Source organism: Sturnira hondurensis, unplaced genomic scaffold, assembly GCF_014824575.4.
Source record: "Sturnira hondurensis isolate 20B ecotype Veracruz unplaced genomic scaffold, ASM1482457v3 Scaffold0016462, whole genome shotgun sequence".
NCBI classification, from domain to species: Eukaryota; Metazoa; Chordata; class Mammalia; order Chiroptera; family Phyllostomidae; genus Sturnira; species Sturnira hondurensis.
This window is the reverse complement of record NW_028089093.1, coordinates 10,202,732-10,223,119: the sequence shown is the minus strand read 5'-3', so window position 1 is coordinate 10,223,119 and position 20,388 is coordinate 10,202,732. Positions and strand designations below refer to the sequence as shown.

At 34.0% G+C, this 20,388-nt stretch overlaps 1 protein-coding gene across 7 annotated transcripts in view; it reads right to left on the bottom strand.

Moving 5' to 3' along the window:
* Positions 1–20,388, bottom strand: part of LOC119000988 (protocadherin Fat 4-like) — a 119,675-nt gene that overhangs the window by 48,385 nt on the left and 50,902 nt on the right. For 5 of the 7 annotated variants that reach the window (XM_037066154.1, XM_037066157.1, XM_037066155.1 and 2 more), the window contains 3 exons: positions 14,247–14,352; positions 13,227–13,448; positions 12,352–12,497 (listed from right to left, as the gene is read on the bottom strand). In XM_037066154.1, the coding sequence (XP_036922049.1) occupies positions 12,352–12,497; positions 13,227–13,448; positions 14,247–14,352 (474 nt within the window). The remainder of the gene's footprint in view (positions 1–12,351; positions 12,498–13,226; positions 13,449–14,246; positions 14,353–20,388) is intronic. The other 2 variants (XM_037066156.1, XM_037066160.1) reach the window with 2 other exon arrangements.

The window sequence follows — 20,388 nt, the reverse complement described above, 5'->3', positions numbered from 1 at the left end:
TGGCTCTAGTGACACCTGGACTTAGAACTTCTAGCCTCTGGACTCGGAAAAAATATTTTTTGTTACTTTAAACCACCCAGTCTGTGGTACTTAGTTATGATAGTCCTAGACAATTAACAGAGAACATTAAATTCAGTACTTAAAGCTAAGAGGATACATATATTTCTCATATTTGCAGAAATGCTTACAGATTACTGGGTTGATATAGAATATAAGTCCTGTTCCAAACATTGTAATATAATTTAACATAATTAAAACTATTTTAAGTAAGTGTATATAAGATGTAATGATATATAAATTTTCATTTAGGAAATAAATATGTAGGTTTTCACTTAAAACATGTTATATATGCTTAGCAATATTGCTCAAATTTAAATTAAATCAAAGATTCTACATTTCTCATTCACAACATATTGGAGGGAATAAGTTCTGTGATTTATTTACTTCTTCATTTGCCAATGGAATTACTTAGAGAATAATTTTTATTTTTTACAACAGAAAATGTCACTTTATATAGGTCATTTTTATGTCTTATGGTGTTTTAAAATAATCACATAATCTTTCTCTCTCTCTCGAAATTGTGATTTCCCAGACATACACTGGTTTCTTGTAATCATAAATAATAATCCCCTATAACATTGAGTCATAAGCTTCAGAATAATTGTAGTCCAGTACAAATAAGATGAGAACAAATTAGACAAACATTAACCTCAACAAGTAGATCACATAAGTCAAGTAATATTGGAATAAGAATGTCAATATAGATAATGATTTTAAGCATTACACAGGTATTTTATCTCAATTTTTGTGATTTTTCAGAAACACATTATAATTTATTCTTGTTGAAATGGAATTTTTTTTGCTAAACAAAGCAATTATTAAATTTCATCAAAAAACTCTAAACTTTTAAAAACTTTATCATTCACTAATACTGGAAAAATTTTGAAGCAATTAGAAAAGCACATAGTTTAAAGAAAATTACCTGGTAACATTTTATATCAATGATTGTTCCAATAAAAAGTTTCTCATAAATATTTACATACTCCTATAACTTAAAACCATGAGAGCGTACAAGTAGTACATCTCCCTGTAATAAAAAGATGTTACTTATTCTTGAAGCCAATAGGATATTAAGATTGAAAGAAATTTGTGAGAATTCCAACTCTCTGGGAGAGTCCAACTGTCATCCAGAAAAAATTCTGCATCAGGCACAACTGTTTAGACAAGGCTGTAGTAACAATTAAAATGTGAAATCTGTTTGATTTAACATGGGACAAGGTTAATTTTTGCTTATGTCATAGTCAGACATATTTGGTGGGACTTCTTGGGGCCTCTTTTTCAGGTAGTGACTTTCATCTTGCAATGTTTGTGCCTCTGAAAGATGACCTTTGAAAATCACCTTGCAAGGAGAAAGAATACAGTTGCACTGGGGTTCACGGCCAGGCTTTGGAAAGAACTAATTTAGCCCACTTCCCAGTTAAAAGTAGTCAGACAATGTAGTCTTCCTGTGTACCCGGAAAGTAAATCAGGATCATCTGCTATTACGTCAACTTCAAAGCTGCACGTTTGGGGAAGCATTGCTAATCACAATGCTTTTCAACTTCAATAAGGTCAAGTCTTTCTGGTACAAAATGAGAAAATGAGAGATACAGGGTTCCCTTTAGTTTTCTAGCCCCCAAATTCTCATAGCAATGACAATTAGTACTTAGGCCCTGATGTATTTTTTCCAACTCAGTACCTATCGAATTTATAGTCACATATATATTGGATAAAGTAATTAAGAAACCTCTATGCATAATAAATATAAAAAAGCTACATAAGAATCCTGCCTTCAAGAATGTAATGACTTTATAAGATTAAAAATGGTTTTTATAATATAAGCCAGAAATAATTGACAGGAACAATGGAACTGAGAAAAGAAAAATTAGTTTCCAATTCAGTGATTTACTAAAACTGTGGCAAGTAGCATGGTTAATTTTAGGTGACAACTTGACTAGGTCAGGGGATGTCCAGATATTTGGTTAAACATTACTTCTGTGTCCCAGGGGGCTTTTTCTGGGTGAGATTAGCATTTGAGATTAGACTGAGTAAAGTAGATTGACCTTCCCAAAATGGGCAGGTACCATCTAATGTACTGAGGTCCTGAGAAGAATAAAAAGGTAGAAGAAATAATTTGCTTTTTTTGTCTGACTGAGGAGCTGGACCACTGATCTTGGTGCTCATGGTTCTCAGGCCTTCAGATTCCAAAAGTAACTACATCCCTCATTTACCAGCAACAGGATTCCGAAACCTCCATAATCATTTGAACCAATTGCTTATAATAATTATGTTTATTTAGAAATATAGGATGATAGATAGGTTTTTCACTGGAGAACTCTAACAAATACAGTGTTTTTCTGTTTTTGCTTCCTTCAACATGTATTATTTAAATTTTTTTCTCAAGTGTGATCATACAGATTTTATAAATAAAAATTACTGTAGGCTACTTCTTTATGCTATATTTTAAAAAGTTTATGCTATGCCCTATTTAGTATAATAAAATTGATTCACAGTTTCAGTTTTATAATAACATAAGCAATTCAAGAAGTATTTATGCTTTTCAAAATATTCAAGCTTAGCGACTTTTATGCTGTAGCTTTATAATCTGCTAAAAATAACAACATTTTGAAGTTCTTATCAACTATGTTTAATTGGTTTCTGGCCTTTGCTTTGATGATTAAATGATAAAAATCTAATTTCAATCAAATATGTAGACATATTTGTTGTAGAACATATGTTCTATCATTTTTTTCCCAGATGTGAAGATGTGTTCTAGTTTACTCACTTACCAAACACTTGTATGGTGCTTATCATGAGCCAGTCAGTGAATTAGAAATATTCACTTTTAAAAATCTTATATCTACCTCTTGGGAGAGGCACTACTACTTATTATCATTTTATGATAAAGAAACAAGGAAAAAGAGTTTCAATAATTTACCCAAGGTCATAAACATGGTAAGAGTGAAGCTGAGATTCAAATCCAGGCCATCTGGCAAGAGAATCTGTACTCTAAAACACCATACAAAGTTATAAAAGATATCTGGCAATGCCATCATGCCTAAATACATGTGGATATAATTACTGGCTCTTATGGTGAATAGGCATCCAGGTTAAATATATGTATAGATCCAATATCTATTTATTAGTCACAGATAAAGCTTCAAGGGAAAAATAGCCACAGAGAGACACTAGGTAATGCTTTGTCATATCAGATGGCTGTTTCTATATTTTTAATACCCCTCTGTTAGAAAGCAATGTTAGTATAATTTGCATACCAAATTATTTCTTTATAAAGCCAGATAAATTTAGGGTAGCCATTACTGTGCTCTTACATGTTCCTTTAGAACAGGAATGCATTCTAAGAGAAGTCTTATAATGCCACTTAAGGAAAGGCAAACATTACTGTAAAAGTAATTGGCCCTATTAATAATTTAGAGGTAAAAATGGCTTATATTTTTACATATTCTAGAAATAAAGTAAGCATTTGGTCATGGGAGAGCCACTGTACTCTGGTTTGCAAATAAAGGGAATGTGTTTGGTAATAATTTCTTCAAAAGAACCACTGAAGAGACAGTGATGATTTAGAAACTACCCTCTGAGGAAATATTTCATGTTTTTTGCAGGAGACAAAAGAGCTTTTAAATTTGTATGCAAATTCCTGTCAGCAAGTACATGATGGTATAGCAGACAATGTATGGTCATGCTAAGAAAATGTTTTTGTTATTTTTTTTTACATCAGTAAAGAAATTCTTGTGTTTTTCCCCAGATATAGGTAGTAACATTAGTGGTGAAAATTGATTCATTTACATTGAATATTGCGAGTGCAAATATTTTATCTCTTACTAGATAAAACACATTTCCTTCAGTTATTTGCTTTCTTAAAAGACAGGCTTCTTTCTAGGATCACTTTTAATTGAAATTAGGCACAACACTAAAAATTGGCGGAAACCACTCAGGTCATATTCACTTAAAAGGATAAGTTTTTATATTCTTTTAAAAATGTATTTCTTCCCTGGCCTAGTGGCTCAGTTGGTTGGAACATTGTCCCATACACCAGGAGGTGGTGGGTTCGATTCCAAGTCAGGGCACATACCTAGGCTGCAGGTTCAAACCTTGATCATACATATGCAGGCACGTGTGGGAGGAAGCTGATTGATGCTTCTCTTTCACATCCATGTTTCTCTCCCCTTCTCTTCTCTCCTTCTCTCTCTCTCTCCTCTCCCCTTCATCTCTCTGAAATCAATGAACGTATCTTTGAATGAAGATTACAAAATTATTTTGGATATCACGATCCAGCTTATTATCACTTGATAATAAAATCTATTGATAGAGTAACTGAATGGATAAGAAAACAAGACCCCACAGTCTCTACAAGAGACTCAGAACAAAAGATACACAAAGACTAAAAATAAAGTGATGGAAAAAGATATTTCATGTAAATGGAAAGTGAAAAAAGCTGAGGTAGCAATACTTATAACTGATGAAATAGTCCAAAAGCACTACATAATGAAAAAAGGAACAATTCATAATGAAAACTACATAATGAAAATAGGGTAAATGGATATTATCCTTGGAACTTTGTATGCACCCTACATAGGACCACCTAAATATATAAGGCAAATGTTGATAAACACAAAGGGAGAGATCAATCGTAATACAGTGACAGTAGAAGAGTTTGACAGCTCTTTCGTATCAGTGGATAGATCCTCCAGGCAGAAAATAAATACAGAAATGGCAGCCTTAACTGGCACACCAGATCAAATGGATGTAATTGCTATCTTCAGAGAATTTCACCCCAAAGCAGCAAAATACACATCCTTTTCCAGTACACTTGGAACATGTTCTAGGATAGACCACATGTGAGGACACAAAACAAGTCCCAATATATTTAAGAAGATTGAAATCATATAAAGCACCTTCTCTGACCATAATAGTGTGAAACTAGAAATCAATAAAAAAAAGTAGAAATCAATCCAAAAAAAACCCCCTGAAAAACACACAAACACACAGACACTAGCATGTTACTAAACAATGAATGGGTTAACAACAAGATCAAGAAAGAAATCAAAAGATACATTGATACAAATGAAAATAGGTATACAACAACCCCAAAGCTATGTGATACAGCAAGAGCATTCCCAAGAGGGCAATTCATAGAATTATAGGCCCAATTCAAGAAACAAGATAAATTATAAGACACTGAAGACAGAAATTAAAGAAATACAAATAATTGGAAGCATATAATGTCTTCAAGGATAGGAAGAATTACCATCATTAAAATGTTCATACCACCCAAAGCAATCTATAGATTTGATGCAATTCCTATTGAGATGCAAATTGCATATGTCACAGGAAAAATATTTCAAAAATGTATATGAAACCACAAAAGACCCTGAATAGCATCAGCAATCTTGAGAAAGAAGAACAAGGTGGAATGAGTTACCTTACTTGATATCAGAGTATACTACAAGGCTATAAGAATCAAAACAGCACCACATGATACTTTCATAAAAACAGACACATAGATCAAGGGAACACATGTAGAGCTTAGAAATAAACTAATGCCTCTATGGATAATTAACATATGACGATGGAAGCTAGAATATACAGTGGGAATATACAGTGATGAAAGTCTATCAGCAAATGGGGTTGGAAAAATTAGATATGTGCAAATAATTAAAATTATACCACTTCCTTATTCCATACACAGGAATAGACTTGAAATGGAATAAAGGCTTAAATGTTAGATTTAAAATCATAAATATCCTTAAAAAATTTAAGCAGTAAAATCTCTGGCAATATTTTTTTTCTGATTTATCAAGAGAAATAAGAGAAAATTAATCAAATTGAACTACAACATATTAACATGTTTTTGCACAAGAAAAACATCAACAAAATGAAAAGACAACCTCCTGAATGAGGAAACATATTTGCTAATGACCCATCTGATAAAGGATTAATATCCACATTTTATAAAAAGCTTATAAAACCCAACCCTAAAAAAACAAACAATTCAATTAAAAATAGACAAAAGAACTGAATAAACTTCTCCAAAGAGACTGTACAGATGGCCATTAGACACGTGAAAAGATGCTCAACATCACTAGCCATCAGAGAGATGTAAATTAAAACCACAATGAGATATCACTTCACATCTGTTAGAATGTCTAGCATTAATAAATCACTAGAGTTGGTGAGGATGTGGAGAAAAGGGAACCCTAGTGCACTGTTGGTGGGAATGCATATTGGTGCAGCCACTGTGGAAAACAGTATGGAGTTTCCTCAAAAAAATTAAAAATGAAACTGTCTTATAAAGAAACCAGAAACACAGATTTGAAAGAATATGTGCGCTCCTACGTCCATTGTAGTGTTACTTACCATGGCCAATATTTGGAAGTAGCCCAAGTGTTCACCAGTAGATAAGTGGATAAAAGAGCTGTGGTACATTTACACAATGGAAAACTACTTGGCCATAAAAAAGAAGGAAAGTTTACTCTTTGCAACTGTACAGAATGACCTTGAGAGTACTATGCTAAGGGAAATAGACAGTCCCAGAAAAACAAGTACCATATGATATTACTCATATGTGGAATCTGATGAACAAACAGCTAACAAGCAATATAGAGACAGATTTATAGATGGAGAGCAGGCTGACAGCAATTGGGGAAACGAGGGACTGAGAGGAGCTGTGGAGGGATTGTGCAAAAAAAAAGAGAGAGAGAAAATACTCATGGACATGGAGCACAGTGTGGTGATTGCCAGGGCAGGTAGAAGAGAGTACAGGGGCATAAGTGGTGATGAAAAGAAACTTGACTTAGAGTGGTGAACACACAACACAGTGTACAGATGATGTGCTGTGCAACTGTTCACCTGAAACCTATATAATTTTGCTAACCAGTGTCAGCCAAATAAATTCAATGAAAAGGAGAAAAAGTCTGTTGGAACTTATCTGATGCACCTAGTCTCAATGCTATTTTTCAATTTTCAGTGAATATATTTCTCCAGCTTTTTAAGTACTACATGAGTCTCCTTGTCACATAGCAATGCAACTTGATTGGATTCTTGTAATTCAGACTTCTCAACCAACACATTATTAAATGACCTCCAGCTTCTTTCACTACAGTAAAATGTCAGGACTGCATTTAACTTTGACTACTGTGCAGTTTGCTAAAATACTCAGAATGGCTACATGATTTAAGACCAAATGCCATGTAAACCCCATGGTCAACAAATTCTAATCATTTCCACTAGACAAACAATCTATTAACAATGTAGCTATTTTTAACATATGTTCCTTCTCAAAAGCACCCTTGAATATGCCAATACTAGAGTTACTATGTTGCTTTAGTCATATAAAGTTAACATTTTACAATATGTTAATAATTAGCGGCTAAATGACAACATCTAGCAGGTTCCTGATACAAAACAAAACCACAGCATTGTCATATCATCATCTGTACATGAGTCACAAGTAGACTCCACAACCCAGGTGAGCAAAGCATTTCTGGTCACAGAATCACTTTGCAAAAGTGTGCTGGGCTGTGCTTTACACTCAGGGACCAATCTATTTCACCCTAGTGGTTTCAGCCTGCAGCCAGTGAACTGGGCATAAAGTAACTGTGTGTGGTTGGTTACTCACATGTACTCTGCATGTGGTGGCCTTCTTCAACGAATTTGAAGAAGAAAACACCCCAGTCCACTTTTTTCTAAGGTCTTCTCTTAGGTTTTCTAATATTTTGTAGTATAGGTAATTCAAACTCAATATGTTTACTTTAAATTTCCGGGAACACTTTTTTTCCCCTGAATTCAGAGCCCAGGCCTAGATGGGTAAGTGTTCCTTTATTTTTTATCATTGAAGGTCCTCTTGTTAGAAGGAATTCCAACTCCCTGCCTTTCTTGCTTCCAGAATTTTATTTCCTATTTCCAAGTAGCTATAAAAACACAAACCTCTTTTTTTAAGCTTCTTATTTACAAAAAAAGAAAAAACAACGATGATCCTAGGATAATAGGCAGCTTTGAGTATCCTCTTTTTATTTTGGCCCCTAGAAATTTCCCTTAATTTCTTTAATAGTCCATTTGTGGTGTTCAAGACTAACTTGTTAGAGTTTATTACACATTCCAAGGTGATTTTTTTGCCAAAATATTCTTTGAGATATGCACTTTATCTTGTAGGTGAAAATGGAAAGAAATGATAAATTGTGTACGTTGTAATCCTGCTGACATGGGAACTCCTGGGCTGAACAGAGGCAGGAGACACCGTCAGTCTGTTCTTTCATGGCTTAATTTGTGTTTTCTACAATTTACATTCTGAACAAATGTGTTGGTCTCGCAACTCCAGGAGAATCTTTCATACTAGTATGTTAGTGGGTGATATGTACCTCAGATAAGAGAAACTGTCCCAGACTCCAGGTTTTTAGACAGCTGAGAAATTAGTCCACCATGTGAACACAGGCCTTGTGATACAGTTCCAATCAATATTGGCATTTTATTTAAAAAGTAAGGCTTCATACACAAGGGATATATTGGCCCTTAAAGAATACATAGACTATTTTGTTTATTAGATCTTCTTATAAGTGATATTATATAGTATTTGTCTTTCACCCACTGGCTTATTTCACTCAGCCTAAGAGTTTCCAGTTCCATCCATGCTGTCACAACGGGTAGGAATTCCTTCTTTCTTTCTGCTGCATAGTATTTCACTGTGTAGATGAACAAGTTTTTTAATCCATTCATCTTCTGATGGGCACTTAAGCTATTTTCAACACTTGGCTAATGAACAGAATAAACTAATGAGCAAAATAGACCCAGATGCATGGGAACAGGGACAGAGTAACAACTGCCAGAGGAAAGGGGGAGGAGGAAATGGTGGAAAGAGCTGGAAGGGACTAGTCAAAGAACATGTATGAATGACCACGGACATGGACAATGGGGTGGGGATAGACTGTGGGAGTGGGAGTGAGTCAGGATGGAGGAAGACAAAGGGGAGAAAATTGGAACAACTCTAATAGAATAGACAAGAATAAAATAAATTTTTAAATTTATTTAATTATTTTCAAGTACAGTTTTCTGACTATTACTCCCATCCCAACCCACCCCCTGTGCTCCCCCTCCCTTCCATTTCCACCCTTCCTAGTTGTTGTCCATGTGTCCTTTATATTTGTTCCTGTAAACCCTTCCCCTTTTCTCCTGAAATTCCCTCCCCTTTCCCCTATGGTCACTGTCAGCCTGTTCTCTATTTCAGTGTCTTTGGTTATATTTTGCTTGCTTGTTTGTTTTGTTGTTTAGCTTCCTGTTAGAGGTGAGATCATATGGTATTTGTCCTTCAACACCTGGCTTATTTCACTCAGCATAATGCTTTCCAGTTCCATCCATGCTGTTGCAAATTTTTTTTAAAAAAGGATACGTAGAACACCAATAGGTGCAGAAGAGAGTAAAGAACACATTAAATCGAGGGCACCACCCAGAAGCCTGAAAGCACATGTTATGGTGCACGCACAACAGCAGGTGAATAGACGTCACTAAGAAACCACAGTGACCAAGAGAGAAGATTTTCTGATTTCCTTGAGAATCATGGTAGTTAGGGATTAACTTTTTATATTAAAAAAAGACAATAATATTCTATAGAGTAAAAACGGGATATGTTCTTCACTTCTTTTAAAAATATTTCTTAGAATTTTGGTGCCTCATTTTGTCAAAGTGAAAGCATATTTCCCCAACTCCTATTTGAAATATGTACGTTTCAACCAGTTACTTGATTGTCATAGTGCATTTTATTATCATAAACTGAACTATCTTAGAAACATAACCCAAGAAGACAGTATTTCAGAAAGAAGAGCTATAGTTCAACTAATCAATTGAAAATAACAAGTTTGAATTTGGCAATAGCTAATGATGCCTACAAAATTCATCTCACAAAATATTTTGACATATATGTTGAAACGAGCTCATCTTGGATATAGTGGTAGATTGTATACATGCTCTTGAGTTTATTATTCTATGTATACTAGTTATTCTAGCTCCATTTATGTGAGAATTTATCATTAACATATAATCTTATATTTGGATCCTAGTAAATATTACTTCCTAATAAATATCTTTGATCTAGCTATGGATCCATTATTTACTAGCAATATATCCTTTAATATCACAGTTCATAAGATTTTTAAATTTGTTGAAACAAATTGGTGTTTGTCTTAGCCTGCTTAGCTGCCACTGCAAAATACTATAGGCTGGGTTGCTTAAACCATAGAAATCAATTTTTTATAGATCTAGAAGCTAGAAAGCCTAAGATGAGCAAGTCCAGCAGGTTTTGATTACAGGCATGCAGAGGTCTGCCTTCTGTGTTCTTCCCAGGGGGAGAGAAAGCAAGGTCTCTGATATCTCCTCCATAAGGAAACTAATCCCATCAACCTGAGCCTCATTCTCTTGACCTTATCTAATCCTATTTACTTTTGCAAAGCTCATCTTCAAACTTCATCACACTGGGAATTAGGTCTTTATCACGGGAAACTTGGTAGGACACAAACATTCAAGTCTATAACATTATTCATCCTTTATTTTATAATATGTAGAAAATTGTCTTATTCATTCTTTCAGATAAAATTTAGGTTCATTAACCTACTTTTAATTTAAGTATGATAGTATTGCTTCATGGTGTTTATTTTTTATATAAGTGTCAATCTTTCTTGGAACAAAATGTAGTATAAAAAATAATTGTATTTTACTTGAAAATTTTGGTCTTATTTTTCTGAATAAAATATTTTAACACCTTTTGCCCAAATTTTGGTTGGAAGTATCTTCAGAAAAAAGGTATTTGAATGCCACAACAATGTTTTAGGCAACAGGTAAACCTACCTGTTTTATGGTGGGAAATGTATAACCTTTCACCCAGCCCCAAGAAATTGAGTATTCATTCCTGGATAAATTCTTCTTGCCCCAAAGGAGATAGAAATGTTAATGCTTTTAAGGCTGAAAAATAAAGATCTTTTGTTCTATATCTATCTAAATATCGACGTTCACAGACAAAATAAAAGGTGAAATGATCTGTTGTAGAAGTGCAAGCGGAAAGGATAGCTATTGAAACACACGATGCAGCACAGGGTGCACTTGGGGGTGTATTACTGAAAGCTTGCTAAAGACAGCAGGTTCTGCAGCTTGGGACATCCTCTGAGTCATGGTTGAAACCACTGAAGTCACTTTATTAAATTTCTCTCCACAGAGAATTTTGGCCTGGTTTATTGTGTTTTCCAGACATAATGAGCCTATATTGGGGATTGTAACACTGAGTCACGGGCACCAGTAAGGATTTTAGCTCACCAAAAACACATATGAAAGTGTTCACCACGTAGGAATATGCACAGACACTAAACAGTGCTTTTGATTTTAAATTGTTTTTATTAGAAGTCATTGCCGGTTTTATTAGATCCACTGCTGGAATTCTTACTGCTCTCAAGTAGCAAGAAGGAGCACAAAGTTATAAGGTAAAGACAAGTTGGCATTAACTATTAAGGGCACTTTTTTATCTCTCTCCCAGTAAAAGCAATGTACAGAATTGTATTGATGTGAGTCTTCAACATACCAAGCCAAACATATTTTTGCTTTGAATATTTAAAAAAAAGTATTTATGTTGGAGATTCTTGCCTCTATACTTCATGTCTTTGAGTGTCTATAACTTATCTCTCAGAATCTTGATTAATGAAAATACTAACATATTTCTTAAGTGAAAACCAGAGAGGGAAAGAACAAAAATAAGCAGAGAAGCAGCTTTCTACGAGTATCAAACAGGATAACTCCCTAAACTCTAACAGGGGAGTTCAACCTGCAGTCCAGGATGGTTGTAAATGGTGCCCAACACAAAAATCGCAAATTTACTTAAAACATTATGAAGCTTTTTTTGCGGTTATGTGTCACAGTGTATTGAATGTGCGGCCCCAGACAACTCTTCTTCCAGTGTTAGACCAGAGATGCCAAAAGGTTAGACCCCCCTGCCACATAGATTTGTTTGTTTCTGGGCGTCTGCATAACAACAAAATGAGTTTTCCAACAATTTATTAAATAGGACTTTAAATTTCAGGCACTCTTAGCCTAAGATCACGTTTGTGAGACAAATTCAGAAATCACACAAATTACATACAACAATTTTATAACTGTTGTGTTACAGTTACAATGTTTTTGAACCCAGTATGCTATTCTCTGAATTAGGTCTATGCTGAGGGCACCATACTTTAACTATTCACAATTATCATTTGCTTTTATTTCCCAAGAAATGCTACCTAAGGAACAAGAGCATAGAAAATGGTGACTCATTCTTACCAGAACATTGACAGTCACCTGAGCAGTCCCCCGCCTCTGTCTGAGGGGGTCGGGAAGAGCATCGTTGTCCAAATCTGTTATTCTCACTAGTATCTTGTAGTGTGATTCAGTTTCCCTGTCTACTGAATCCAATAGCTTTATCACTCCTGACACCAAAATGGAAAGAGAATGGTTATCCCAGGATTGCTAAATATCCTCATTTTATGCTGAATTATAAACTTTATAAATGAAATAATCACTAAAATAACACATGGAAGTGAACTAATACAAATCAACTTGGGTAATATATTTACACTTCCAGCATGTAATTTGACAGCAAAATAATGACAGGTATTAATTTGCATATCAATGTACTCACCTGTTATACAATCTTAGACATTTGACAGAAACACATGTGCATTGGCATTCTGAAGATCTATCTGGTAAAAGCCAAAGCTTTGGTGCTCTTTCTGCAGTAACTAAGAATTTATGGATACGGCTCACAAACCAATATGAACATTACACAGTTTAAAAGAAAGTTGTTTTAGCCCTGGCTGGCGTAGCTCAGTGGATTGAGCGCGGGCCTGCGAACCAGAGGATCGCAGTTCAATTCCCAGCCAGGGCAGATGCCTGGGTTGCAGGCCAGTTCCTTGCAGGCTAACTACCAGCAGGGGACGCACAAAAAGCAACCAGACATTGATGTTTCTCTCCCTCTCTCTTTCCCCTCTAAAGATATATAAATAAATAAAATCTTTTAAAAAATTAAAAAAAAATAAAAGAAAGTTCTTTTTTAAGATGTTCCAACAATCATAATTTCTCAAAATAAATTTCAAATTAGTGTAATACATATGGGCTCATTATTTTTATTATCAACTGTTATCAGTATTTTACAATACCTGTGTCTGGTTCAATGTAAAATTTGGGAGGTGATCCTAAAATGCCTCCAACAATGGTATATTTTATATTATTAAATGGCCAGTCTGCATCTGTAAATGTAATTTTTCCAACTAGGGTATCAGATGGACTATTTTCTAGTATATTGAAGGTAAATGCCGATGTTGGTCCAATTGGATTAAATTCATTTATGCGACTCACACTTAGGATGATTGTGATAATTTCTATGGAGAAAAAAGTACATATACATGTAGCTGAGGTGATTATTTGTCTTCTATAATTCTTTTTCTTTCCTTTTTAATTAACATTAACATTATATACTAAGTCTAAGTGTTTAAATTATACACATATATCTATATTGTTAAGTTCTATTATTAAATTTTACCTTTTCAATTACAGAGCATTTGAAGGTAAGTCTAGGATTAAAAGGCTCTATGCCCTGATTTTGAATACCCATCCAAACAACTGCCTTTTTCAGTGTGTGTATATATAAATGCCACTGTTCTGAAATGAAGTCCATAGTTTCTAAGAGTATACATTGGTCACTAACTGAAATGTGACTAACATACTTCCCATGACAATATAATACAAAAATATAAAGGAATTTTTATATTATACATAGTATACATATTATACATAGTATTTTATATTATCATAGTATCATATTATACTAGGATAATATATTAGTAATTCTAATGCAGAATAAATTCACTCCAGAAATCTTTTAAACAATAAAGAATGCAGAAAAGTTAGACTTTGAAAATACATTAAAATAGCTTCAGTGTGCTGTAATAATATTTGGACATCATTCTTTCACTCATGTTTTAGTTTTTATTTGCATTTTCTTTTTTTGAAATGGTAGTACATCTGCACTAAATAAGTTAATATAAGAGCAATAATGTATATACTTTATTATAATGGATTTTCAAAATATCCACAAGTACAATAAACTTCTATAAAATAATTTTTAATTACTTTTTATTTTATATAATTCAAAATATTTTAAATTAATAACTTCTTACTTGATAATACAGGACTTCCTTCATCAGAAACTCTCACAAACAATGTATATTTGAAGTGCATTCCTGCGAAAATAGCATTATCATAATCTAGATTTGTAGAACCAATCTACAAATAAAAAGATTACATTGATGATTATAATTTTTAATTAAACATTTATTTTATCATCTATGTGAATCTAAAACTAAGATATTGTATACTGTAGTAAATAAAAATTTGCAAAAATGTCAGTCTATACAGTGTTGTTCAATAGGGATGTAGTCAATAGTAACATGAGTCACAAACCCAAGCCACATACATAACGTTAATTTTTCTGGCAGTAACATTACATAGCAAACGGCTAAAGAGAAAAATCACATGATTCTATAAATATATGCAGAAGAACACTTGAAAAATCCAATACCCACTTGTGATAAAAATTCTCAGTGAACTAGGATTATAGGAGAACTTTCTCCTATTTATAAAGGACATCTTTAAAAACTATAGCTGAATTACACGTTATAATAGAAAATCAAAGCTTTCCCACTAGGATCAGATTTAGGGCAAGGATGTCCCCAACCTCCATTCCTTTTCAACGTAGTCTTGGAAGTTCTATGAACCACATTTTTAAAAATTAAAATAGTAATAATAATTAAGGTAAAATTAATTTTAACAATATATTTTAATTACTTGTGTTCAAAATAGTATCATTTTAACATGTTAGTAGCATCAAAAAATACTGATGACATTTGCATTTGCTTGTCCATACTAATTCTCTAAAATCCATTGCAAGTCACATTTCAGGTGCTCAAAATCACACATATCTAGTGGTTTCCACACATGAAAGCAAAGTTGTACAATAAATAAATCATAATTTTATTGCAGAAATTATGATAATATTACCATATATTTTGGATTTTGTAAGTACTATCTCATTATAGAAGTACACTGTTAGCAAAACTAAGGTTACATTTTCAATTTGTTCACACTAATTCATTTGCCATAGATTGCCCCTTTCTTATTTCATACATTTTATTAATAAATAGATACACTGGTGGTTATTTAAGATTTTGAAAAGTACTTGTCACAAATTTATTTGCATTTAAACATGACTTAGGTATTAGTATCAGTAGGAATAATTTCTCAGAAGCAAGCTTTAACCTGCAGGATTAGATACCATTCAAAAATGGAATTCCAGATTCACTTTGTGAGAGAGGTCAAAGTACCTCATATTTTTGCCCTTTCACTTTACTCTCCTGGGAAGGACTGCAGAGCAGGCACGATGCATTCAGGATCTTTCATAATGTTAAATAAAAAGGGCAATGTTAAGAATCTCCCCCTTCCCAGCTCATGCATAATCACACAATTGTCAGGGTGGCCATAGCCAGAGTAGGTCTAAGGCCATCCAGGGGAATGGAAGGAATGTGATTGTGTGCTGTGCCTCCAGTTCTGCTGAGGTCTTCTTTGTGCTTTAGCCACTCACATTATTTTCCCTTAACAAACAGCCAACACTTACTAGGGAGGGAAGTTATGTATAGCAGCTAGGTGATAAATTGGTGCAGAAAGGCATAGGGGAATAGCATTATTTTCTTAAAATCCTATAATGTTCCAAGAATTATAAAAATTGAGTATTGTAAATGAGTTGTCAAATGGAAATGAATAGTTTCTGCATGGGTGAAGTAGAATATCAGGGGACCTGTAAAGTATTTTCCAAACCGATGTTTCTGTAATCTATATTCTAAGTGTAGAGAGTGGTGGCATGAAAAACACTGATGGCCCTGAGTCAGGTATCAGTCAGGAAGTTAATAATTCACACTGATAATGTTATTGTTAATTTACTGTATGCCATGGGTGTCAAACTCACTTTCATTGGGGGTGACATCAATCTCGAGGTGCCCTTCAAAGGGCCGAAATAATTTTAGGATTGCATGAATGTAACTACTCCTTAGCTGTTAGAGTTGAAATGACATTCAGCCCTTGGAAGGCAACCTCGAGGCTGAGGTGGCCCTTGGTGAAAATAAGTTTGACACCCCTGCTACATGCCTTTTCTCATCCTATTCACATTAAAATAACGTGAAAAAATAGAAATAAATTGAGCATTGAAAATATCTACAATAAGAAAATGATGAGAGGCACACACAAACATACAAAAATTTCCACAAACCCTCAGAGAAGGCACTGTAGGTCACTGGGAAAAAAACCGTGGAAGTGTTATTACAAATGATGAAAAAATGATTTAATTCCTGTCTTACTGCAAATCACAAAATTAGCTCCTTTGTGTACACAAACCTTAAATATGAAAGGTCACTTATACCCTGGCTGGTGTAGCTCAGTGGATTGAGCGCGGGCCTGTGAATCAGAGGATCTCGGCTCAATTCCCAGTCAAGGCACATACCTGGGTTGCAGGCTAGTTCCCAGTAGGAGACTCAGGAGAGGCAACCATACATTGATATTTTTCTCCTGCTCTCTCCTTCCCTTCCCCTCTACAGATAAATAAATAAAATCTTAAAAAAAAGAAAGGTCACTTGCTTGACCTTGACCTTGATCTTGAAAATATTTCCAGGAAAATATACTATATTTTCCAGAATATGTGACTATACCGTACAAACCAATAAGGAAAACAGACAACAGAAGAATGAGTTAATAATGCTCATGCTTTTTAGCCAAAGGAAGCACAAGTATTTCATGTCTTTTTTCTCACACAATGGTGAATGTATAAAAAGATGTGCAACCTCATTACTAATCTGCAAAAATCATGTTAAACTGCAGAAGAACATCAGATATCATGATAAGGATATTGATCAAAAGCAATGCTTACACATTGCTGATAAGAGTGTGAAGTGATGCAACAATGTTGGAAAACATTTCAGCACTACCGGTCACTACACTACAGGTAGGGCCACACTGAGAAAAGAACAGAAGATTAAATCAGCACAGGAGAAATGATGTGATCAAGAGAAGCCCGAAATGGGAAAAGTATAAGACACCGTCAGCATAACTGGCATACCATTAAACAGCAAACTTCTGTTTTATAGGTAGAAAAGTACACTCTAAAAGAATAATAAAAGTATAGCATATCAATGCATAAACTAGTATTTTTTCATTATCATTATCAAGAATTATGTACTATCCTTTGTGCTGTATTTTTATGTGACTGACAATGCAGTAGGTTGTTTACACGAACATCACTACAAACACACGAGTAACTGCACTGTGCGCCATTTTAAAATGGCGGTGATGTCAGCAGGGCATAGGAATTTTTCAGTTCTATTAAAATATTGTGGAACCACTGCCATATATGTGGTCTTCATTGACTGAAATGGTGTTTGAGGTGAACAACTGAACCTTATACATATACTATGACAAGGTAGTTCTGTTCTGAAGTGTAAACCCTGGAGAAGGTATTACATGTGGGCACCAAGAGGAACACAGAAGAATGTTCATTATAACCTTAATTAAAATTCAGGAGGAAATCCAAATCTCTATGAATGGGAGAATTGTAGTCACACAATGGAATATTAAGGCATATAAAGAAACAGTACAGCTACCAGAGTAGGTAAATGATAGATGATGATACTCAGATAGATAGATAGATAGATAGATAGATAGATGCTCACCATAAATAGATAACTCTTAAAGACATAACATAAACAAAAAATATTAAGTCACAGAAGACTGAATAAAATATGACACCACTTTTTTAAAGCTCAAGAACTTAGCAAGCCAACAATATTGTCCAGGAATGTATATGTGGATAATAAAATTACAAAACCCACCAAACAATGACAAATACAACATTCAGGATATCAGCTGCTTTTGAGGAACTAGCAGGGAGGGTGAGAAAGGCCAGCAGCAACACAGCTGTTAGTGATGTTCTAGCTCTGAAGAGAGGCGACGGGTTCAGGGGTTTGCTTTATTACGGTGTGTCATAACTTGCAAAATATTATGTCATCTTGTAAATATTAAATATTATATCATAAAATAGTAACTTAAATGAATTGCCTAATAAAAATATTATGCTGATTTTTCAAGTCAAGGCTCATTAAAGAGTAATGACCTAACAAAATACATTATTAGCAATGCTAATATAAAGAAAAAAATTTAAATTATTTTATTAGTAAGTTAAACGTATATGAAATAGTTTGGATTCATAATATAGCAGTTCATTGTTCAACACTAAAATGACATGATTATAACTGGTGCTCTGGTGAAGGTCACTCCTCAGTGAATTAAGATAAATTCAGAGTTGATATATCCTAGTATTTGAGCTTCATTCATTATTTTAACATAAAACTCTTGGTACTTATTAAAATTCTAGTTTTGAGTGACTGCTAAAACTCTTTTTTTCTACCCTTAACAAAATATATATGCAAATACATGGCTAAGAACTAATCGATTTTATTTTTTAAAAATTAGTATCATAATTATGCTCTTTCTTGAGTTTAAAATTCAAACATTGTTGGAAAGCCAAATATATGTTCCATGTTCTTATAATAAAGGCTTTATTCACTAAGCATTAAAACTGTATCAGATTATTTTCTTATACAAACTGGTTTCTCTTATTCAGCTGCTAGAGCAAGGTAAGAAAGTAGCCATTTTTTAAAAATATTTTATTTATTTATCTTTAGAGGGGGAGGGAAGGAGAGAAATATCAATGTATGGTTGCCTTTCGTGAGTTCCCTGCTGGGAACTGGCCTGCAACCCAGGCATGTGCCCTGACTGGGAATCGAACCGCGATTGTGTGGTTAGCGGGCCCGCGCTCAATCCACTGAGTTACACTAGCCAGGGCAGAAAGTAGCCATTTTAATAACCCTTTCTGAACATAATAATCTATTAAGTAAGCTACCATTATTCTCATTCCATGATGTAATTTTTTAAAAAGGGGATTATAGCATGTATCAGTAATTTTGAAGGAGGTCAAACTTTCTAACTGCGTTTCAAACTTTGCATAAAAAGATAAGAAAAGTCATCATGATCCACTTCAATTTTGCTATAAGAAATCTGTGTGGCTCTAAAATTGACAAAAACAGGCTTTATGTTTTTGTCAAATTTAGAGCAGGACCTGTACAACAATTTGTTCTTGTTGCTGTTTGTTCATAGAGTTTGTGTGCTTGTTTTATTTATTTTATTAGTAATGAAAGTTGTTTGAATAGGGAAGAACCAAAGAAATACTACACAGTGCCACAATATCCTTATTCAAAATATTTTTTATATTTTATTATTTTCTATAATTATTGAGATACAAATTTATATATATAGTTAATAAGGGTATGTTTCAACCTTCTGGTCATATTAACAATTAAATTTTAGTTGCAAAGAATTGTGAGAATGCGGCATTAGTGCATTTGGAAGTTATTTGTTACTAATTCCTGTCAATGTCTTACAAAACTATTTCAGTTTAATTTTGTTCATTTATTACTCATTAATTTAGTCATTGATTAACATGTCTCACAAATACTGAATATGTGCCAGACATGAGTTTAATAACATTTTTTTCTTTCCCTGTCTCATTAGGAAGACCGAAATGTGGTAAGTGCTCCGGTGAAAGAGATACAAAATGCTGTGAGAACCCAGAGAGAAGAACCTGACCCAGATCAGAGGGAGCAATATCAGGGATGGCTTGCTAATGAAGTGCTGTCTAAACAACGTTATGAAAGTTGTGCAAAAGTGTATGGGAAATCGGGCACAAAAGCGTTAGGGAACATTTTTTAGCAGTATGAACAGTGTGAACAGTAAGACTGAAAGCCAGAGGTAAAAGACAGCACATTGTTTTAAGGTTGTGACAGTAATTCTCTGTACCTTCATCATAGTGTGAGGCTGCGAATAGGAAAGGTGTTAGGAGTTTGTATGAAATGCACCTTGAAGCTTGGGAAGCAGTCCAATTGCAAGGGATGTGTCAAAGCAAGGCCCAAACCTGTTTATTACATGTATTTGTCTTACTTATCCAGACCATGTCTGTTGTCTAGCTAGTTGGTTAGATGAGCAATTTTTTGTCATGATAACACCCAGATATTAGCCACAAATCCTGGTTGAACACAATGCCTAATCCAACCCTTCCTACTCTATTTAAAAATATGTGAATACAGCAAAATATAATATGGCATTGGTCCCAAACATTACTAAAAATTTAATTTATATTTACTGAATTGGTAGAATATTTAAGCT